Raw genomic sequence first — 23,096 nt, 5'->3', positions numbered from 1 at the left:
GGCTCCGAGTCCCGGGTTACCCGGTACTGACTCACTGGTGCGTTAATTCACCCATTCATCATCCTTCCATCCATCCATCCATTCATCCATCCATCCATCCATCCATCCATCCATCCAATCACCCCTCCGTTCATTCATTCATTCATTCATTCACTTTCCCCCTTCCTTCTTTTCCATTCATGATCCCATGCAGTCTTTCCTTCCTTCACTTCCTCCATTCCTGCACTCATTGTTTCCATTCATTCATTTATTCATTCGTGTGTTGTTAAAGAAATATTTATCAATTGTACAAACTAGACATCTTGTGGGGGCGGGCATGTGGTTGGTGGGAGGGGGTGCACTGCTTCCTATCTCCTACCTATTTCCATTTCTCTTGCTTTTTCATTTACCAGTGCCCAGGAGTTTGGGTAGGGAAAGGGGATATCCATTGTCTTTATTTTATTTTTATTTTTTAAATATGTATTTTATTGATTTTTTACAGAGAGGAAGGGAGAGGGATAGAGAGTTAGAAACATTGATCAGCTCAGCTGCCTCCTGCACACCTTCTACTGAGGATGTGCCCGCAACCAAGGTACATGCCCTTGACCTGACCAGAATTGAACCTGGGACCTTTCAGTCTGCAGGCCAACTCTCTATCCACTGAGCCAAACTGGTTAGGGCTCCATTGTCTTTAAAGGAGTGGTTCTCCCTTTGGGTCCTGGGTAGAGGGTCTCCTGTGTCAGCTTCCCAGATCACATAGAATTGGGCATGAGGATGTGCTTTTCAAAACTGGGTTTTCTCAGGCAGACTGTTGTCTAAATGAAGGAGGTTGGTCATGCTTTTTTGTTGTCTAAAAGAGCAAAGTGCACCCACTGGTGTGGCTCAGTGGTTGAGCATCGACCTATGAACCAGGAGATCATGGTTCGATTCCTGGTCGGGGCACATGCCTGGGTTGCAGGCTCATGCAGGAAGGAGGCAGCCAATCAGTGATTCTCTCTCATCATGGATGTTTCTATCTCTCTCTCCCTCTCCCTTCCTCTCTGAAATCAATAAAAAATATATTAAAATATTAAAAAGCAAAGTGGTCATTCTTCACAGGGGTGAAACGCTGGTCTCTGTGGTTACAACATCTGGTTACCCCCATCTATCAGGGAAGATTACTTCCTCGTGGTGGGGCCAGGATGGGGAGGCCCCAGACACATTGGGCCACACTCTGCCAGGGTGGCCGCCCCAGCTCCAGCCCCAGTGCCAACACATCTTTCCTCCTTCCCTATCCCTGCTTTCCCTGGGCCCAGGGAGGCCTTAGGCAAACCACACCCACATGTTGAGTTGCAAACCAGTGCCTCATGATTTACCCACTACCCCAAGTGCCATCAGCCATGGACCAACAATGCTTTTTGAAGATCATCCACAAAGGAGCATCTTTTCTATCTCTGGCATTGGGGGAGGAACGCTGGGCTGCGTGTAGACAGCTGCTAACCAGCTTCCCTAGCGCCCTCTCCCATACAACCTCATTTTATTCATCCATTTGACAAACATGTGGAGCTTCTCCTACGTGTATGACACTGTTCCCTCTGCTGGAAGCAAAACTGAGTGTCACAGTAACAGTCATCTCCTTCCATGGGGTCAGTGCAATTTAAGATGTTTTCAACTTCTTCACCTGACCCTTTCCTCTCCCATCCTCAAAAGCTGGAGTAAAAGTATAAACCTCAGACCCAGACCACTTGGGTTCAAAATCTGGAACTATCCACATTTTAAAGTTGGGAAGCTGGGGCCCAGAGGGGTGAGTTGACTTTCCTAAGATCAAACAAAGTGCAGAGTCAGGCTCTCCTGCCCCTAATCCAAAACTTAAAATTGTTTCCAGTGAAATTTTTTTACCTTTTCTAATTTTTTTCCTTTATGAATGCCTACAGGGCTTGGGGCATATGAGCCCTTTGCAAGGACAGGAGAACTCGGGAATGTTCAGTGGCCACATCTCTCATTCATACAGAGGTTGAATTTAAGGAAAAACCTACTCCTTTTCAGCCCCATGTTTGGCTCTGAACCATAACAGGTGTGTGGCAGTCCCTTTTCTGGCCACATGAGGTCAGCTTTGAGTCACTCACTGCTTCCAGCATCTAGCCTACACTCCGGCCGGCAGCCCTTCTGGGGAAACTTCAGGAATGGGGAGAAGGACCATGAAGTACCATCTGGAAAGATGGCCAAGGGACTTTGTGGTCAGGGCCCCGACTTTGTTTCCTCAGCTCCAGTCTTCGAGGCTGGGCCCCTCTGATCCTCTTCTCTTTATCTGTTGGTGTTTTCTAGTTCTCTTAGTTGTTCTCCCACTCCCAGCCTCCACCCACCTCAGCCCTGCTCATCTTCAGGAAGCAGCCCCAGTTGCCATGGTGACCAGCTGGTCAGCTGGCTCCTTCTGTGCCCCCTCCCTTCACCCCTTTTTCCCCTGGGCTTTCAAGGAAAAGTAATGTGTGTGAATGGATGGAGGGTGGGGGGTGTTTTTCAAAATCTCTTAGGAGCTCTGGGTTTGGCCAAAAGGAGTTGGGCTATCTCTCTTTCACAGCCCCCCCTCCCCGCCCCCAGCACCCGAGGTGAGGAAGGGAAGGCCGTGGAGGTGGGGGACAGGAGGAAGGGGATAACAACTAACTGGGGAGGGTGAGGTTTTGATCTGGGTTAGGAAAGGTCTGGGTTAGGAAAGGTCAGGGTCAGGACCTCTGCTCTGTCTACAGCGAGGACGGAACGAGGTGGAAGGGGATGAAACCAGAAGTGGAAGGGTCAAAGTTAGCTGTGAGGCAGGACTTTCTAAAAAGCATGGGCGGGAGACATGGGAATGAGTCGCCAGGTGAGATTTCTCCTCTGCCACTGGAGGGAAGGAGCACCCCTACCTCTTCAGGGGCACACCCTTCGCTGTGTGGGCAGGGAGGATGGGCTCACTGCCGAGGAGGATCATGCAGGCTGGGTAGTTGTGAAGCAATGGGCTGACAGAGAGTCACCTCCACCTCGCCGGGTAAGGGAACAGTAGGAAAATGGAGGCAGGACCAGGAGTGGGGGTGAGTGTGTAGAGAGTGGAGGCACTGGCCCTTCTGCCCCAGCGAGTGGTGGGACCACCCCAACAGATCAGTGTGCTTGTCCTCTATCCCCAAAGATCAGATATCCGGGCTTTGCCTCAAGCTAAATTCCTACTCCCAGACATCCCCACGGACTTTGAATGGGGAAGATCCAGATTCGAGCTCTGTGACTATTACCTTGGGTAAGCCACTCACCTTCCCTCTGCCTCCGTTCCTAAAAGGTAAGCAGGGAAACAGCTGCGGTATGTCAAAGACTCCAATACAGCACATGGCACACAGCAGGATTCCACAGTGACTGCACACAGATTGATCATGTTCTGTCATAATGATGGGTTTCCAGGTCCCCCCTCCCATTAGACTGTGCTCCTGGAGGGTAGGGCATTGTGTGTTTCACTTCTGAAAGGGCGCACAGTAGGTACCTAATACCTGTTTACTGAATGGGTGCATTCAGAAATGAATGGATGTCAGTTTCCTTTCTTCCTGTCCCAGGTGTGGCGGGGAAAAGAAGTGTGGGTGGGTGGCATAGGGGGGTAGGCTGCCTGCAGTCACTCAGCCTGGTCTATGGTCTGTGATTTTGCCTCCTGCGCCCAGAGAAGGTGAGAGCCTTAGAGACTGTCGGGTCAAATTCCTCACTGCACAGACGAGGAAACAAAGGCTCAGAAAAGGGAAGGCACTTGCCCAAGGTCATACAACTTGTTAGTGGGAAAGCCAGGATTAAGAATCAGAACTCTGGCCCTGGCCGGGGCTCAGTGGTTAGAGCAACAGCCCATGGATCACAGGGCTGCTGGTTCAATTCCTGGTCAAGGGCGGGTACTTGCCTCCATCCCCACCATGATTGGGGTACATGCGTGCAGGAGGCAACCAGTCGATGTGTCTCTCTCACAGATGTTTCTTTCTCTCCTCTCCCTCCCTTTCACTCTCTCTGAAAAAAATCAATGGAGCCCTAACTGGCTTGGCTCAGTGGATAGAGCGTTGGCCTGCAGACTGAAGGGTCCCAGGTTCGATTCCGGTCAAGGGCATGTACCTTGGTTGCGGGCACATCCCCAGTAGGGGGTGTGCAGGAAGCAGCTGATTGATGTTATCCCTCTCCCTTCCTCTCTGTAAAAAATCAATAAAATATATATATTTTTAAAAAATCAATGGAAAGGATATCCTTGGGTGAGGATTTTAAAAAAATTAAAACTCTGGTGTCCTGATCTCTAGCACAGGACAATGTACACACGTCTTTGCTTCTCCGGGGCTGTGCTTCTAGGGAAGGAACATGGTCCCTGTAGGCAGGTTCCAGTGTCCTCTCTGCCCCCTGCTAGTCCTTTCTCGCGCTCAGCTCCAAGCCTTTCCCTTCTGCCCTGCTCCATCCAGCTTCAGTTGGGTCTGGCTCCTGCCTTATCCGTTACCACCCAACTGGGAATAAGAATCTTCCTAGGGTTCCAAGACTCACTTTCATAGATCTTCCCAGGATGGTGTGTGTGTGTGTGTGTGTGTGTGTGTGTGTGTGTGTGTACACGCGCGCCCCCGAGCATGGTTAGTAGGGCTAGGAGTGGGGAAGGGGTGCGGGGAGCCCCTGTTGCTTCTCCTCTTTGGGGGGTGGTTATTCGGTAGGCTTGGGGAAGGCGGAGTTTGGGGGGCTGGGGGCGGGGCTCCTGCGCTGGGAGGAAGAGGGGGGGCGCGCTGGCTTCAGCTCGGCTCAGACAAAAGGCGGCGGCGGGAGCGGGCGGGAGGCGGAGCGGCGCCGCGCGGGCCTCAAGGTGACACCCGCCCCCGGCCCCGGCCCCCCCAGCCCGGCCCCCCAGCCCGCCTGCCCACCCCGAGCCCCCTAGACCCTGACCCCCGGTGCCCTTTACAGGTCCCCTCCCCCCGTGCGGGGGGTGGGGAGCAGCGAGGGCCCCGCCCCCTCCCACCCCCTCCCCCGGGCCCGCGCAGGATGCCCCCGGCCCCCGGCAGCCCCCCGGGAGGCCCTGAGCTCGACGCGCCCCCTCTACGCCATGTCCCCCCCTGGCTCGGCCGCGGGAGAGAGCGCCGGCGGCGGCGGCGGCGGCGGTGGCGGCCCCGGGGTCCCGGAGGAGCTCACGGCAGCGGCGGCGGCAGACGAGGGCCCCGCCCGAGAGGAGGTGAGAGCCGGAGGAGCCCCTGCCCCGGGCGCGGCCGCAGCCTGGCCCCCCATCCCCCGCCGCGCGGCCCCCGCCGGTTCCGCCGCAGCGCGGCCAGCGCCCCGCACCCCGAGCCGAGCCGAGCCGGCCGCGGCAGCCGCAGTCCCGCGTAGCTGTCCGCACCCGGCGGGCGGGAGCTGTCCGTGGTGGCGGGGAAGGGGCCGCGCCGGGGGCGGGGCTCGGGGGTCCTGGGCAGGGGGCGGGGCCTGGGGGCGGGGCCTCGCGGACCCCGGGCAGATCCGGGTGGGGACAGTGGCCGGGATCCTGGATCGCAGAGGGGATGCTCTCTTGAAGGCCAGGAAGGGCGACTTGTGGGGGCTACAGAGGCAGGAGAGTACCAGGGGGAAGGAGTGGCATCATCTGAGCTGGGGTCCTAAGAAGGTCAAATGTGTAGAGGCGACACCCACCTTCCCCCCATGCCTTCCCCCAGCCCTCACTAGGAGTGTGTGTGTGTGTGTGTGTGTGTGTGTGTGTGTGTGTGTGTGTGCGCGCGCGCACCTCCCGCCACTGTTCATGCAGTCCTCCGCCCCGGGGACCCTGCGACCAGGCCCCTCCACAGTGCTGGGACTAAGCACATGCCTACTTGGAGGCCTTCCTCCTCAGTCCTCTGAACCTGGAGACAAAGAGACAGGAGCGTACCAGGAGCACCCCATCTCCCGTGCACACGCACGCACACTGTACCGGGCAGAAGCACAGGCAGACGGGCCTGAGGGGGAGGAGGGGGCTGTCAGGTGCGCTCTCACTGGGACAAGTGCACACCCAGGAGGGTGCACAGATGCACACCCAGGAGGGTGCACAGATGCACCCCCTCCCCCAAGGACAAGGCTCCCTGAAAGGTTCATGGACTCTAATCTGGTTTGTTTATGCTGTGTGCTAGTTCCTAGCCCTCTACACTTCCAGATCTTTCCTCTGATTTCACACCAAGTCCAGGGCCCACTTCTCCATCCCTTTCTCCCTTGCCCTGGCTAGCCTTCAGGTCAGGCTCTGGGAACTGAAGGAGTCAGTCAGGATCTCAGCAGGAGGGTGTGTGCGAGGTTCCTACAGCTAGACAGCAGGGGGGAGGGGTGGGAAAGCCCAGACACCACGAGAAATCCAACTCAATACCTATCTATTAAGTGGCTGTTGGGTGCCAGCACCATGGTAGGCAGCCAGGATGCAAAGAGGCAGGGCCCTGCCCTCGGAATACCCAGTCTAGTGGTAGAGCCAGACATGTAAACAAGTCAGAGGGCTGACTGTCGGACAGAACTCACCGGGCGCTTTAACGATCGAACAGGCCCCGGAGAGGACCAAAAGCCATTCTCTCTTGACAAATGACTGAGCTGCAAATGTCTTCCTTCCTACCCCCAGCCCCGGTTTTACATCCCCTCACGCCCCCACCCCCCATGCCGCTGCCCTTCTAGATATCTCCTCCCGGACTGCTTCTTGCTCAGGGACACCAGCCCCCTCCCTCCCATCTGAGAACAGGGGAAGGATGCTAGGGTATAGGACTCACAGAGGGCCTGGGGTGCAGAGCATGGGGAAGGACACAGGGCCTGAGGTTTCCTGGGGGCCTCCTCCGAAGGAGGTATGAGGCTAATTGTCTGTGAGGGACTCGGAGGTGGATGGGCCAAAGAGGAGTGGCCTCCAGATCGTCGGACTGAACGTCTGGAAGGGAGGGCCCCACCTGTTAGTGGGAAGGTGGTGTCAGTGAAGCATCTGGAAGGGGTCTGGGCTGGGGACCTGCCTTCGCTGATGCCTGTCTGTCCTCCCCTGTCCTCCCCTCCACTTTCTCCTGTTCCATTGCCACCTTTGCGTCTGTCCTTGGACTCTGTTTCTCTGGGTGCCACCCTATCCATCTGTGTTTGCCACCTGGGCCTCCTCCCTCCCTTTCTGGCGCCGATCTCTTCCTGCTTCTTGGGGTGTCCGTCTCTTTGCACTTCCCTGTATTGGCATTCTGTTCCCTTTTCCTGTCTCCACGGCTCACTCTGGGTCACTTCTATGTTTATCTCTGGTCCTTGGCTCCCCTCTCGGTCTTCCATGTTCTCTCCATATCCCTGCTGGTCTCTGCCTGTCATCTCTGATGCTGGCCTCTGCCTCGCCATCCCTGCATCCATCTCTGTTCTGGGTCCTGCCACTGTCCCACTTCCTTCTCATCGTGGCCCCTCTTCCTGTCCCTCTGAGTAGCAGCGTCCCATCCAGCCCTCTTTCACCAAGTCCCTCTGCCGGGAGTCCCACTGGAAGTGCCTGCTGCTCTCCCTGCTCATGTACGGCTGCCTGGGGGCCGTGGCCTGGTGCCACGTCACCACGGTGACCCGCCTCACCTTCAGCAGCGCCTATCAGGGCAACAGCCTCATGTACCATGACAGCCCCTGCTCCAACGGCTATGTCTACATCCCCCTGGCCTTCCTGCTCATGCTGTACGCTGTCTATCTGGTGGAGTGCTGGCACTGCCAAGCCCGCCATGAGCTGCAGCACCGTGTTGATGTAAGCAGTGTCCGGGAGCGTGTGGGCCGCATGCAGCAGGCCACACCCTGCATCTGGTGGAAGGCCATCAGCTACCACTATGTCCGCCGCACCCGTCAAGTCACTCGATACCGCAACGGAGACGCCTACACCACCACCCAGGTGAGGGGCTGGAGGGGAGCGCTGGTCAGTTCCGATGGGAGGAGGGTGCACATCTGCTCCAACTGTGCCTGACTGTCCCCAGGGGGAGGAGCAGAGGCAGCAGTGAGCTCTGGTGGGCACTGCAACAGGAGGGCAGTAACAACAACCATAATAATAACAGCAAACACCAGCAGGCAGGCTGCTCTAAGTACTTTACAAACAGCAAATTATTTAACCCTCGTGATGACCCGATGAGGTAGTTAACTATTGTCCCCATTTTACAGATGAGGAAACCGAGGCTTGGCTAGGTTATGTAACTTGCCCAAAGTCAAACACTAGTATGTGACGGAGCTGGGGTTTCAACCCAGGCAGTCTGGCTCCAGGGTCTGCTGTTTATTGCTTAATGGTGGAGGCAGCTTCATATGCACAGTCTCACAGCATGCCCTCACCTGTTCAGTGAGGTGGTTGCTACCAAGTCCTCCTGCACAGGTAAGGAGACCTTAGCTCAGGGACTTGACTAAGGTCTGCAGCTTCTAAGTGGTAATGCTAGGCTCAAGCCAGGGCCCTAGGTCCCAAGTCCAAGGCTCCCAGAGGTGGGGGTAGGCATGGGAGGCCACATGGAGAGTGGTGGAGGTGGGGATAATCAATCAGCACTTCCCAGGCCCTTCAGGATTAGACATATTAAGAGCCCTGGACACCCCCTCTCCCCTGCCCAGGCTTAGTGGTTGAGCGTTGACCTATGAACCAGGTCACTGTTCCATTCCCATCAGGGCCCATGCCCAGGTTGGGGGCTCAATCCCCAGTGTGGGGTGTGCAGGAGGCAGCTGATCAATGATTCTCTCTCACTATTGATGTTTCTATCGATCTAAGTCTTAGTACTGGGATGTGAAGCAGAGGCAGCCTGGGGCCTTAAGAATCAGGAGGGGGGGCCATGTGACTGCTAAGGTGTGAACAGGGAGACCAGAGACAAAGGCCTTGGATAGGGAGCTCCTCTGGGGCCCATTTGGAAACACACTTGTAAAAGGGAGGACAGGCAGGCTGTGGTGAGGAGGGGACAGTGTGGGACGATGGAAACAGGCAAAAGAGCCAGGCAAGCTGGAGGCCAGGGCGTCACCCCCAAAGGAAGCAGAGTTTAATTAAAATCAGAACGCATACTGGTAGGAATGAGGTTGAGTGCTGCCCTCATCTCTAACTCACTGATTAAATTGAGGGCCTCAGTTTCTCTATAAAACAGAAGAGAAGATCCTACCCGGCTCCCACCGGGATGAAAACCCCGATAGGCGTAGGGTCTGACCAGGCAACAAGAGCAGTGATGGGGGCGGGCGAGGATGAGCAGACAAGTGACTCCCACCTCCTTCCCCCGCGGCGCCCCAGGTCTATCACGAGCGCGTCAACACGCACGTGGCGGAGGCCGAGTTCGACTACGCGCGCTGCGGGGTCCGCGACGTCTCCAAGGCGCTGGTGGGGCTGGAGGGCGCGCCGGCCACGCGGCTGCGCTTCACCAAGTGCTTCAGCTTCGCCAGCGTGGAGGCCGAGAACGCCTACCTGTGCCAGCGCGCGCGCTTCTTCGCCGAGAACGAGGGCCTGGATGACTACATGGAGGCGCGCGAGGGCATGCACCTCAAGAACGTGGACTTCCGCGAGTTCATGGTGGCCTTCCCGGACCCGGCGCGGCCGCCCTGGTACGCCTGCTCCTCGGCCTTCTGGGCGGCGGCGCTGCTGACGCTGTCGTGGCCGCTGCGCGTGCTGGCGGAGTACCGCACGGCCTACGCGCACTACCACGTGGAGAAGCTCTTCGGCCTGGAGGGCCCGGGCTCCGCCAGCAGCGCGGGCGGCGGCCTGAGCCCCAGCGACGAGCTGCTGCCCCCGCTCACCCACCGCCTGCCGCGGGTCAACACGGTGGACAGCACGGAGCTGGAGTGGCACATCCGCTCCAACCAGCAGCTCGTGCCCAGCTACTCGGAGGCGGTGCTCATGGACCTGGCGGGGCTGGCGGCGCGCGGCGCCGGGGGCGCGGCCGGCGGCTACGCGCCCTCCTGCCGCTACGGCGGGGTGGGCGGCCCGGGCGCGGCGGGCGTGGCCCCCTACCGGCGCAGCTGCGAGCACTGCCAGCGCGCCGTCAGCAGCTCGTCCATCTTCTCGCGCAGCGCCCTGAGCATCTGCGCCAGCCCGCGGGCCGGCCCGGGGCCCGGCGGAGGCCCGGGCTGCGGGGGCAGCCGCTTCTCGCTCGGGCGCCTCTACGGTTCGCGGCGCAGCTGCCTGTGGCGCAGCCGGAGCGGGAGCGTCAACGAGGCGAGCTGCCCCACCGAGCAGACGCGGCTGTCCAGCCAGGCCAGCATGGGGGACGACGAGGACGACGAGGAGGAGGCCGGGCCGCCGCCGCCCTACCACGACGCCCTCTACTTTCCGGTTCTCATCGTGCACCGGCAGGAGGGGTGCCTGGGCCACAGCCACCGGCCGCTGCACCGCCACGGCTCCTGCGTGGAGACCTCACTGTGACCAATGGCTCTCGACGAGCCCGCTGGCCTCCCTGCTGCCCCTTGCCGGACTGTGTCTCGATGATGACAGGCTGTGCTGAGCACGGAGCGGGTGGAGGGAGGCAAGGGTGAGCGGGACAGACCCCATGGGGCTGAGACCCCCGCCTTCCCTGTACATAACGAGAAAGATGGGTGGGAGGGGTCGGCAGAGAATTCCACTGGGGCGGAGTCGGCTCCTTCCAGCCCGGCCCCCGAGTTCCTAAGGGGACCCCTTCCTCCCTACACGCACACTGCACACTCCGTTCCCGCCCAGCCTTCTGACTGTTAGGTGGCAACTGTGCTGTGGGACCTGCATTTGGGCCTCGTCTTAAGTGAGAGGCTGGGGAGGTTCAGAGGCGGCGGGGAAGGGAAACTGGGGCTCCCCCTCTTTCACTGCCTGGCTCCCCAGCCCCACTCTCTACCAAGGGGCCGTGGTCTGGTGAACAGCCTGGCTGGCTTCCAACCAGCTAATGAATTCAGTGGGTCTGAGGCCAGGCCCGGTGTCAGCCCCCATCTCAAAACCTTGGACACGTTGCTACCCTCCTCCTGGCGTGTGCCCCAGAGACCAGGGTTTCCTTTCTGCCACTCCCACCTCTGTTGTTTATCTCACTGGGCCCCTGGAGTTTGGGTCCCAGGGAGACCTCACCCCACACAGATGCCCCTCCCGTCCCTCCCCTCTTGCTCCCTGGCGCTGAGAGCTGCTGCCAGGGGGCCAGGGGCAGGACAGTGTACCTCGGTCCTTCCTGAGGCCTCTGGGCAGCAGCCGCCTCCTCTGGCTTCTGGAAGGGCACTCCCTGCAGAGTGGGTGAGATCCCAGCCACGCAGCATTCCGTAAACCTGGCCAAGGTGCATGGCTGAGCGGGGAGATTGGGAGAGGGACCTGAGTGACAGGGCGCTCTGGAAGCCGATGTGAGTCAGAGGAGGGGGCAGTGGAGGGCGGAGGGAAAGGGGTGGCCCACACATTGCCCCTGCAGGGCTGAGGACATTGTCACAAGTCCCAGTTGGAGAAACACTCAGTTCCCGTGGCAGGTCAGAGCCAGGAATTCTCTAAATCTTGCCCGACCCCTCCCCCCTCCCCTATCCCGTGAGCTGAAGCAGCCCTGCTGTGTCCCAGGTTCTTCAAAGGGGCGTCCCGCCATCACCACCACAGGGCCCTGGCCCCACATCTGGTTCCCCCAGAGCTCTGATGTCGCCTTCACTCCCCACACTCTCACCCTTATGTGCTTCCGTGTGCATGTTGGTGTACAATCCTCCCACCCCCACCCTCCCAACTCTCCCTGGCTAAAGTTTTCACAGCCAACTTAGAGCCTAGGGGTGGAGCTCATATTTCAAGCTGGAGAGGATAGCCCTTGGGCCGCCTGGCATTGCTCAGCCCTGATGCTTCTCACTTCTCCGGGACCGTCCATCAGAGCTTCCGCCTCCCTCCAGCCAGGCCGGCCTGCAGCCTCCAAGGCGTGGCCTGCACCTATGCAACATCTCTGGCTCCCCTGCCCTCCTTTTCTGGGGGGAGCTTGGGAGGCACAGACTGTGGGGCCACCACACTCTGTGGCCCACTGCGGTTGGGCTTTATTTTCCCGTGGAGATGGCTGAATGGGAAGGGAGAGGGGGCCGAAGGGGAGGCTTGGGCAGGAGGGAACAGCTGCCATTATAATTCCCTGGGCAGCCGTGCCTGCCTGCCTGCCTGCCAGCACTGAACCCGCCTGGACCCTGAGTCTGTGCTCCTCGGGGGCCTGGCGGTCGGAGCACCCCTTTTTCCTCTGAGCAGACATCTGTGAGGTACAGATGGTGAGCTGTGGCCTCAGGCCCCAGTCCTTGGCCAGCTGGCATGTCTTGCCCTTGTGTGGCGGCAGCCCGGCCCCCTCCTGGCTCCAAGGAGGGAGGAACTCAGCTCCGCCTCCCTCAGGCTCATTTCAAAGCTGGGAGGAGGTGAAGGGAGGCCCTATTACTACTTTTGCCTGGACTGACCATTTCTGCCCAGGTCTCACACAGACAGCCTCACCTCCCACACCCGCACAGACTTAGACACCAATTCTTTGGTCTATTTCTTTGGTAGCTTTATTGATTGCCAGGGAAAAGGAAAACCAGAAAATTAATTACTCTCTAAAATTAAACTTTACACTGAATGTTCTTGTTTCTCTAATTAGAACCTCTGCTAGCAGCTGTGGCTATGTACACACACACACACACACACACACACACACACACACTCACCCTCACACCTACGCATTTGCACTCTGGAACTGTCAGAGGGTGTCAGGCACAGACAGACTCTAGGTTGCCCGGACAGGCACACATGTGCAGTCACTCCCAAGCCCCCTTTGGTGCTCTGCTCAGCGCCTGCTTGTTGGAAGGAGTCCCCAGAGAGCAGGCACCCTGAGGCTGTGGTGGCAGCCTGTGGCCCACCCTTTGAAAACAGATCTGGAGGTTCTGGAGCCCCTCAGCCTGAGGAGGATGGGAGATGGGGCTCAGCCTGGAGCCATGAGTCAGGTCCTCGCATGGCCCCCTGGGTGGATGTGGTTTCTGTGGGTGTGGCAGCCACAGAGGGATGGGGTCTCCTGGCGGGCACCTGGAAGGCTTCATGTGTCCTGGGCACAAGGGCTTGTGGGGTGGGCGTGGCCTGGCTGGGAAGACAGGTCTCTGTCAATTGGGTGCATCACACTGTGGCCTTTCTGTCATGGATTTCCAAGCGCAAAGATTGTACAAATCAAACTGGTGGAAAATAAAGTTTCGGATGACTCACTGACTTCCCCTCCCAGCGTGGCACTTCCCCCACCGTCTCCCTCTCCCAGGAGAAGCTCTCTGGGGAGGCCCAGTTGAGTCCCTCCTGTCGCCTCTGTTTCCCCCTCCCAGGTTGTGGGGAAGGTTAGGGGATGTCATGGTCTGTGGAACTGGGTTACTTAAGCAGTCAGGCAGTAGGGAGGTGGGGTCTGCAGGGGCGAGGGTGGGGGGGGGGAGAGAGAGAGAGAGAGAGAGAGAGAGAGGTTAAAAGGTCAAAGATCTGTTCAGTAAAGAGGAAGGTGTGAATGAGGGTCAGGGTTATGGGTGGCCCCCTGGGGAGTCTGGGCAGGCACAGTCCCTCAGAGTTCTCTCTGCCTCTCCTTATACCTGGAAGAAGTAATTTATTTCAGGGGTTCTAGTAATACCATCTCCCTGGGTTGTGGTCTGGGTCCTATTTAATACTCCTTCTCCCCCTACCCTAGGTCCGTCCCCCTCCTCACATCTTCATACACTCAACCCTTAAAATATATATATATTTGATTTCAGAGAGGAAGGGAGAGGGAGAGAGAGATAGAAACATCAATGATGAGAGAGAATCATTGATCAGCTGCCTCCGGCACACCCCACACTGGGGATCGAACCCACAACCTGGGCGTGTGGCCTGACCAGGAATTGATGCTCAACCACTGAGCCATGCCGGCTGGGCACTGTTCAGATTCTTGATGAAATTTTATTATTCTATATAGAATGGGGAACTTACATCCTGGCAATCATAATCCTAATAGGAAACATTATGTATACATGCACTCAACCTTTGATCACACCCCAGGATCTTCGTGGTCTCCTTCACTCCCTGTGTTCCAGTGTGACACTCTGCAGCAGGCACGAGGGGCATGACGGGGGGGGGGGGGGGGTAGGGCAGTGGCCCAGAGTGGTTACTGCCCAGCCCTGGCCCCTCTCCTATCCCACAGGGTTCTCGGGGCCCTTGGCAGTGAGTGGTGCCGAGAAGTGGCTGGGATTCGAGCCCCGCTGGCGGGCTTCTTCGCGGTTGGCACAGAGGGCCTGGCCAATGAGGTATTCGCTCTCCTGGGCTACATCGGACAGGCGCAGGTCAAACTCCAGGAGCGTCTTGTTGTCTGACATGCCTTCCAGGAGCTGCTTCCCGCCGTCCTGGGAGAGGAGCACAGGGAAAGGGTCTTTGTTTACATCACTACCCAGGACCACACACACTCATATACATATTTACAGAGAGAGGTGGCTGGAACAGGAGTTCCACAGAACAGTGCTCAGCCTATTTGTGCAGCAGGCTGACATTTTCTCCATTCTGTCCTCCGTGAGCTGCAGCAGCTGTCCTGGGGCCACACGAGGAGCCCAGAGAGGACACGGCAGTGGCTGGGACGGCAGAGCAGGGGCTGGCACCGAGCCAAGGAATTTCCAACCCCAGGACCCCCAACCCTGGGGCTTCTGATAATGGGACATAATGAATAGTCCTCTTGTTGAAGTCAATTGCTGCCTAAGGTCTCTGTTACTTGCAGCCAAGAGCACCCCCTCTGGAGACAGTGAGTGTTCTTTGGGCGGGGGTAAGGGGGGGAGGTGGGGGGGTGGAGAGGCGGGGAGGGGTTGGTAGAAGATGCAGGGCCCTAAGTGGAGTACACAGAGGGCCCTGTTCACTACTCCTCACAGCTTCAGCCTCTTCCGGGGTGGGTGGGCTAGGCCCAATGTGAAAGAATTTCATATTGGGAGGCCGAATGCTGCTCTTCTATGGTTGTGACCCTAAAGCATGTTTGTTGCAAAGTCAATGCAATACAGAAGCATTTATTTAAAAAAAAATGAGGTAGACGATAAAGGAAAACATCAGCAGATATACCAAGCAGTTAACAGTACATTTCAATTATATTACATCCTTGTATATGTTCACCAGCTGTTCATAGAAACTGCATTTCTTACTCTGCAACTTAAGGAAATTTGAGAGACATTTGTCTATTGGAAAGAACCCCAGCTTTTGATCAGTCCTGGGTTTAATCACAGCTTTGCCACCTCCTACTGATTAGATGCTCTCAGGCAACTCACTAACGTCTCTGAGACTCAATTTTCCATCTGTAAAGTAAGGTTAAGAATACGCATTTTACCAGATAGCAGTGAGGGTGAGAGGAAAACAATGGCTAGTGGATACCAAGCATAGTCTATAACCCTGAGTAACTGATAGCAATTACTAAAGACCTACCCAGTGCCTGCAATGGTTAATTGCTTTACAGTATAACTAATTTAATCCTCCCAGTACACTTTGAGGTAGATACTGTTATTATCCCCATTTTACAGATGAGAAAATGAAGGCCCAAAGTGCTAAATGATCTTAACAATCACCTGGTAAGTGCCCCATGACAGGTGGGTTCTACCCCCACCCCCAAGGCCCAGGGGCTCCCCGTGGCCCTCCCTTCCCCAGGAGCTGTGGCTCACCGGTCCTATGTGGTTGCAGGACAGGTTGATTTTGGTGAGTGTGGTGTTGACAGAGAGCACCTGGGAGAGGAGTGTGGCCGTAGGCTCCGACAGCTCGTTCCCACCAAGGTGCAGCGTGGTGAGGCACTTATTGGTCTGCAAGGCGTGGGCAAGTGCCTGGCCGCCCTCATCCTCAATGCAGTTGAGGCGCAGGTTGAGGGAGAGGAGGTTGGTGTTGTGTGCCAGGGCGTGAGCCAGCGACTGGGCACCAGGCGCACGCACCTGGTTGTTGGCCAGGTTGAGCACATGCAGGCGGCTGTGGCTCAGCAGCTTGGCGGCCGCACGTGCGCCACGGTCCCCGATGCAGTTGTGTGACAGGTCCAGCTTCTCAAGGGCCGGGTGGTCCAGGAGGCTGCGGATTAGGATGCGTGCCTTGTTGTCATCCACCTTGCTTCGGGTCAGCCTAAAGACCTATGGGCAGAAAAAAAAAAAAAAAGATCTGTGGGCAGGTAAAGGGTCCATAGCACCTGGTAGCCAGGGATCATCTGCCTGCCTGCCTGCCTGCCTTCTGCAGGTAGAAGAGGGAGCTACAGGGAGGCCTGAGGTTCTGCTCACCTTGTGTTGGCTGCCTCGCTGGCCTGCCTAACATGGCAGAGTGGGGCAGAACCGCTGGCAGCTGGTAGGGGGAAAGGCTACCATTTCTTGAGAAATGACTATGCGCTGGGCATGCTGCTAGAACATGTCATAACCATTATCTCTCAGCCTCAGCATCCCAGTGAGGTAGAATGAGGTCTCTCCACTTTACAGACAGGAAATGGAGGCAGAGGGTGGACATATCACTTGCCCAGTCACGCTGTGATTGAGCTGTGGAGGCAGGTTTTGAATCCAGGCCTGTTTGACCCAGCAGCCCCTTGCCAGACCCTCCTCAGCTGGCCAAGATCCACCATGGCAAGGAGAGGCACTCAGGATAAGAACCAGGAGAAAGTGGGAAGGGTGAGAACCGGGAAATGGATGGGATGAAGTAAAGAGATAAAGAAAGGGCGTAGGGTTAGCATTATGAACATGGGAGATGGGAGCCCCCATCCCTTTCCTTCTCACTGGCTTGTTCCACTCCTCCCTCTTACTTGGGACCTCGGAGTGGCTGGCCTGTTCGCTCCCTCCCTATCCATTAGTCCTCTCCTTTCTTCACACCCCTCTTAGCCAGCGGAGAGTCTTTTGTTTCTCACCTTTTCATTGCATCTACCTTGCAAGGCTCCAAGCTGGGTCCAGCCCACTCTCTTATCTTCTGCGTGTCTGTGCCCAGGCAACTGACATGATGGAAAATGTCTCATGACAGCCCTAACCAGTTGGCTCAGTGGATAGAGCGTTGGCTTGTGGACTGAAGGGTCCCAGGTTCAATTCTGGTCAAGAGCATGTATCTTGGTTGTGGGCACATCCCCACAGGAGGCAGCTGATCAATTTTTTTCTCTCATTGATGTTTGTAACTCTCTATCCCTCTCCCTTTCTCTCTGTAAAAAATCAATAAAATATGTTTTTAAAAGAAAGAAAGAAAGAAAGAAAGAAAGAAAGAAAGAAAGAAAGAAAGAAAGAAAAAGAAAATGTCCTGTGACAGAACTGGATGGTTTCGCTGGAACCACCAATAGCCCTCAACTCTGTTTCTCTGGCCAACATATTCTCTCATAATCTACAACACTTTCAGCCTTCTCCAACCTCCTCAAACTTCAGGGGTCACCCTAAAGCCTCCTCTCAGCAGGTAAATGTCCTCCTGCCTCCCAGCCATTGAATGGGAACCCCTCATCCTCCTATATCGAACACAACATCCCACCACACCCACTCTTCCCTCTGCCCAGGGCCAACCGCCCCATCTCAGTCCTGGATCCCACCCTCCTGCCTTCTCAGGAACCTTCCACGGTCAATGAGCCTGTACCCTCTGTCCTGGACTCAACCCATTTCTTGCAATTGGATGGAAATTTTCATTGGTTTTAAACACATGCAAGTTTCTTCTTAAGAAAACCCACCCTACCCCCCATCAGCTATTTCTACTCTACCTTCTTCCCCTTTCACAGCCAAGTTCTTGAAAAAGTTGATCACTGACATCCAGTTTCCTCAATTCCCACTCTCTCCATAAATCACTCCAGCACGCCGATCTGGCCCCTGCTCCTGGCACTCCACTGACAGAGCTACCCCCTCCCCCAAGTAACCTCCACATTTGCTAAGTCCAGGCCTCAGCTCCACTCCACCCCATTGCTGGTCACCCACTCTTCTTCCTTTTTTAAAAAATATATTTTTATTGATTTCAAAGAGGAAGTGAGAGGGAGAGAGAGAAACATCAATGATGAGAGAATCATTGATTGGCTGCCTCCTGCATGCCCCCCACTGGGGATTGAGTCCACAACAGGAGCATGTGCCCTTGACAGGAATTGAACATGAGAACCTTCAGTTCTCAGGCTGACACTCTATCCACTGAGCCAAACCAGCTAGGGCTCACACTCTCTCCTCCTCCTCCTCCTCCTCCTCCTCCTCCTCCTCCTCCTCCTCCTCCTCCTCCTCCTCCTCCTCCTCCTCCTCCTCCTCCTTCTTTTTGTTACTCCTCACCGGAGGAGATTTTCCCATTGATTAATAGAGATAGTGGAAAGGAGGGAGAGAGACAGAAACATGATGTGAAAGAGACACATGAATTGGTTGCTCCTGCATGCGCCCTGACCAGGGCCAGGGATCAAGCCGCAACCGGTATGTGCCCTTGACTGGATTCAAACCCGGGACCCGTCAGTCCGAAGGCCAGTGCTCTATCCACTGAGCCAAACCAGCCAGGGCTCACCCTCTCTTCTTGAGATGCACTCCTTCCTGGGCTCAAACAACCCGGTGTCCCCTTTTCTTCCTTCTCTGATTTCCTGGCAGGCTCTCTCTCTTCCAACCAGAATATTTGGGACATATTTATACTAAAAAATCATTCAATATGTATCTGGAATTCAAATTTAACTGGACGCCCTTTTTTTGTAGTGTTTTTTTTCTTCTTCTAAATCTGGCAAATATCCTAGTTGCAGTTTTACATTCACATGATTGCTGATTAGTGTCTTTCATCGCACTAGACGTTAACTCTAGAGGGCACAAGTGGTATGATTTTGCTCAAAGCGGAATCTTCAGCACCTAGGACAGGGCCCGGAGCGCAGATGTTTGTCGAAGGAATAAATAGCTGGTGAGCTGGGAGGGCAGTGCCTCCCTCATCTCTGCATCCTCAGAACCCGGCTGGGTGCAGGGTGCATAAAAGGACACTCGAGCCCTAACCGGTTTGGCTCAGTGGATGGCGCGTCCTCCTGCGGACTGAAGGGTCCCAGGTTCGATTCCAGTCAAGGGCATATACCTTGGTTGTGGGCACATCCCCAGTAGGAGGTGTGCAGGAGGCAGCTGATCGATGTTTCTCTCTCATTGATGTTTCGAATTCTCTATCCCTTCCCCTTCCTCTCTGTAAAAATAAATAAATAAATAAAATTATATATATATATATATTTTAAAGGACACTGGATCAGTGACTAAGAAAAGGAGAGGAGGAAGATGAGGAGAGCTGGGGCACAGAAGGTGAGAGGGGATCGGAGAGATGCCGAGACTGGAAGCGGGGCAAGGCCGAGGGGCAGGTGGTACCTTCAGGGTGTGGCAGGCCTTAATGGTCGCCGCCAGGGACTGGCAGTCGCGGTAAGTGAAGAGAAAGAGGTTCCACTCGAAGTTCATGCCACAGTCCTTGATGCCGTACACCAGGTCCAGCTCCTCCAGCTGGCTCAGGCCGGCCACCAGCTCGCCCAGCTGGTAGTGGTCCATGGAGGGCTCCTCCATCTCTCCCTCGCTGCCCGAGTCCGACTGGTCCCCGCTGTGCTGCAGGGGCCGCAGCTGCACTGGCGGGAGGAACTGGTCCACGCGGATCCTGCGCACGTAGTTCCTGCAGAGCGGCAGCAGGTCCAGGATCACGGCGGGGTCCGTGGAGTCCGGGATGAAGTGCTTGATCAGGTTCTCCAGGTGCCGCTCGAAGAACAGGCGTTTCCAGCTGCCGCCGTGGCAGTCCAGGTGGCACACGGGCCAGCGCTGCTCGCAGCAGCGGTGCCAGTAGTTCTCGTCGTCGATCAGGTTGGCGGTCACGGCCAGCGGCAGGTCCGGGGGCAGCTGGCGCAGGACCTTCTGCTGGTGCTCGGGGAGCAGCTGCGTCAGGATCGGGTTGTCTTCGGGACCGAGGGAGGAAAGCCGGAGTCACGGTGTTGGGGACACCACCCCCCCCACCCCATGGGGCCCTGGGCTGGGCCTGCCTGGGGGCACTGCGGGAAGGGAAGCCCCTCCCTTGTCCTCAGGGAGCCCTGACGGAGAGGGAATCAGACTTGACTCCCAGGGAAGCTTCCATCTGAGGGGTAGACACAGCCCCTGGCTTCGGGGCCTGCCTTCCCTGAACGTTGACATGGCAGCATCGGGCCGCAGGGAGCACCCAGTCTGAGGAAGACTCTCAGGCCCAGCCCTCAGTCATCACTTAGTCTGATGGGGGACAAGTCCTGACCTCAGAGGCTCCTAATTTGATTTGCTTCATTCATTTCAAAATTAAAAAAATTTTTTTGAAGGATTAAAAATGGCGGCAGATTTGTAAAATCGGAACTAGAGCAGTGAACTCGCGTCCTTCACCGCCTCCCTCTGTCCTCTGCATCCAACAAAACAAAATAGGGGGAGAGGTGGGGAGGACGGGGCAGGAGTTGGCCGAAGACAACCGCCCCTGCCTTGACTTTTCCAAACAAGTCTGAGCCCTGGGTGTTTTCCTGGAATCTTTATGCTTAGTCTTCAGACGGCCTTGCTTAAAGGACACTGCAGACGCATGTGTCTTCTCAAGGATTGCTTACCTGACTGATAGTATCTAATAGTTAATTTTAGTTCTAGCTGTTGTTACAATAAAAGCCTAAGGAGGCAGGCAAATGGGGATGTTTGGTTCCTCTAGCCAAGCAGTCCCTTAGCCCTCTCTTTCATAATAAAATAATAAAATAAAATAAAAAATAAATACATAAATAAAATAAATAAAAAAATAAATTTTTGTGAGCACCTACTATGTGTCAGACACTGTTCTAAGTGCTGAGGGTTCAAGAGTGAATGAAATGAAGGAAGCCGCTTCTTCTTATGAGGGGAGGCAGACAATAAACAAGTCAAAGGAATATATTGTAGGTCAGGTAGTGATAGATGCTGTAGAAAAAAAGATGGCCCTGTCCTCAGAGAGCTCCCCATCCAACTTGTCTTTGAAAAGTATGAACATTTACAGTGCACAGAGGGAAGAAAAAAACCAAGAACCTATACATGCCACAGAAGACTCCAAGAGTGTAAATAAAGGTCAGTCAACCAGGGAGGGCTTTCCGGAGGAGGCGGTCACTAGGGTTTGGGCTGGGTTTTGTTGGAGAGAGTGGGAAAGGTGAGGAGAGGGCATAGACATGGAGGGCATGTTGCGGGCAGGAGTCTAGTGGGGCCTGGAAGTGGGGACAGCAGGAGACACTGTCCTGGCTGCAGGGGTCAAAGGGAAGTGCTGTGTGGGAGGGGAGGGGCTGCCCAGGACCCAGCCTCTGAGACCTCTCCTCCAGGCTGTCCCCATCCACCCTGCTCCTGGCTTCTCCCTCCTGCCCCTGGCACAACAGACTCACTCCGGAAGTTCTTGACAATGTGTCGAATGCAGAGATCTGTGAGCAGGGGGACGATGGCCAGTGACCACTCAGCATCCTCGGCGATGATCCTGCGCATCAGACGCACATTGGGCCCATGATTTGGACCCCTGGACTTCCAGGTGGCTGGGGAGCTCTTTGTGAACTTCGAGCCTGAGCTCGAGGGTTGGCCTGCAGCTTGAGGCGAGGTTGACGCTGTTGTTAGGGTATCCTGTGTGCTCATGACTGGCAACCCAGGGGCAGGTGACCCCGTGGAGATGGCCTTGTGACAGGAAGTTTCTCACACTGGCAGGTCCTTGATGCTGGTGGGAACCTGGGGCCAGAGGAGGGGGTAGAGGTGTTACTTTGGAGGGTCTTGGTGGGCATTTATCGAGAGAGAGAGAGCACAGAGTGGTTCTTAAGGGTCAGTCTCTGGAGGAGAGCAGATCCAGGGGCAAACCCCGTTGACTAGCTGTGTGGCTTTGGGCAAGTTACTGAACCTCTCTGAGTTTCAGGTGCCTTCTCCGTGAAATGAGGATGACAGTTACCGATAAGATGATTGGGAGGAGGGAATGCACCCAGAGAGGCATAGTATATGTCGACACATGTGTAGCAAGTAACAGCCCTGTATTTTAGATAATGATAACGATATGGCCAGTCCAAGCAGTTGCTGTATGCTGAACACTCTTCTTAGTATGCATATTGACTCATGTAATCCTGGCAATAGCCTTTTTGAGATAAGCACTTGTATTATTCCCATTTTTCTGATGTGAAACTAAAACACAGAGAGGTTAACTGACTTGCCCGATGTCACACAGCTTAAAACTAACAAGAATGGGTCCTGGCTGGTTGAGAGCGGCATCCCATGCACCTAAAGGTCGTTGGTCAGATGGATGTTTCTCTCTCGCATTGATGTTTCTTTTTCTCCTTCTCCCTTCTTCTCTCTCTAAAACCAATAAAAACATATTTAAAAGCAAACAAACAAGAAAGGACCTAAACTCAGTCTATCAAGTTCACATTCTTACCCCTACATTGTACTGCCTCTCTGAGGCTGAGTGATGGGCGTGTGTAGAGCCAAAAGACCGAGGTATAATAAAGAACCATTTAGTTCAAAACAGCTCCCTGCAGTAAGTACTTACAGAACAGCAACTTCCTGGCCATAAATGTAATGCAAGCCACACATACCACTTGAAACTTTTCAGTCGCCACATTAAAAAGGCAGAGAGAAACAGGTGAAATTAATTTCATACTTAACCCAATATGTCCAAAATATTATCGTTTAAATATCTCATCTATCTAAAAGTTATTGAGATATTTTATATTTATTTTTTCATATCTGAGTTTCTGTTTCCTTCTAAATCGGAAGTAGCTGGTGGCTACTGTTTTGGACAGTGCCGCTGAGAGAGTAAGGGAAGGGGGCACTGGGTCCACTCTCTGTCCAGGGTGCCAGCACCTTCTTTTCCTCCTCCCCTCTGAGGGCTCGAGCTCTGGGCCCCCTCCCTTCAACCCCCACCCCAGTCTTCCTTCTAGTTCTCCAGCCTCCCAGCACTCCAGATGGCAGCAGGAAGTCGTGGGAGGTGAAAAGGCAGCTAAATCTGGGGCTGAAGACAGAAGAGAGAGGATGTATCTGGGGCTGGGGAACCCTCCCCCCATTTGTGCACTCCTGCCCGCTGCCCTGAGACTGCAGACCGGAAAGGGGCTGCCCAGCACACAGCAACTCCTCCAGGCGGCTTCCCCGCAGCTCTGCTCCCCGGCCTGGGGCCCTGAGGAGTGCCGGGTGGGAAGGAACACTCTGAACCAGCAAAGGTTTCCTGGGCAGATGGAGGAGACCAGATGGCGCTCCCCAGCCCGCCAGGCATCTCGAGGAGGAAGAGCCTGGCTGTGCGTGTGCATGAGTGAGACAGAGAAAAAGAGGAGGAGAAGGAGGGGGGCCGTCGGGGAGAGAGCTCTGTATTTGTGACACCCTTATGCAAATCAAATGCAAAGTCACAGATTGGGTCCGGAATT

General features: G+C 55.6%; 2 protein-coding genes across 3 annotated transcripts; one reads left to right on the top strand and one right to left on the bottom strand.

Annotated features, from left to right (window-relative positions):
* The first annotated feature begins 4,709 nt into the window (after window positions 1-4,709).
* TMEM151B (transmembrane protein 151B) lies at window positions 4,710-13,030 on the top strand. Of its 2 annotated transcripts, none has more exons than XM_059701560.1 (3): window positions 4,710-5,149; window positions 7,355-7,792; window positions 9,146-13,030. In XM_059701560.1, the coding sequence occupies exons 1-3, from the start codon at window positions 5,024-5,026 to the stop codon at window positions 10,268-10,270; spliced, it is 1,689 nt and encodes a 562-aa protein (XP_059557543.1). In that variant the 5' UTR covers window positions 4,710-5,023; the 3' UTR covers window positions 10,271-13,030. The 2 variants fall into 2 exon arrangements, with proteins under 2 accessions (XP_059557543.1, XP_059557542.1); XM_059701559.1 differs by having other exon boundaries at window positions 4,712-5,149; window positions 7,352-7,792.
* Window positions 13,031-13,319: 289 nt separating this feature from the next.
* Window positions 13,320-21,415, bottom strand: TCTE1 (t-complex-associated-testis-expressed 1). The gene is made up of 4 exons (XM_059699665.1): window positions 21,093-21,415; window positions 19,081-19,649; window positions 15,463-15,912; window positions 13,320-14,175 (listed from the first exon to the last, which is right to left on the bottom strand). Exons 1-4 carry the CDS (start codon window positions 21,331-21,333, stop codon window positions 13,966-13,968), a joined length of 1,470 nt encoding a protein of 489 aa, XP_059555648.1. The 5' UTR covers window positions 21,334-21,415; the 3' UTR covers window positions 13,320-13,965.
* Window positions 21,416-23,096: the final 1,681 nt, after the last annotated feature.

This window comes from Myotis daubentonii, chromosome 6 (assembly GCF_963259705.1).
Source record: "Myotis daubentonii chromosome 6, mMyoDau2.1, whole genome shotgun sequence".
NCBI classification, from domain to species: domain Eukaryota; kingdom Metazoa; phylum Chordata; class Mammalia; order Chiroptera; family Vespertilionidae; genus Myotis; species Myotis daubentonii.
Note: the sequence above shows the minus strand (reverse complement) of the source record. Positions and strands in the feature narration are given on the sequence as shown.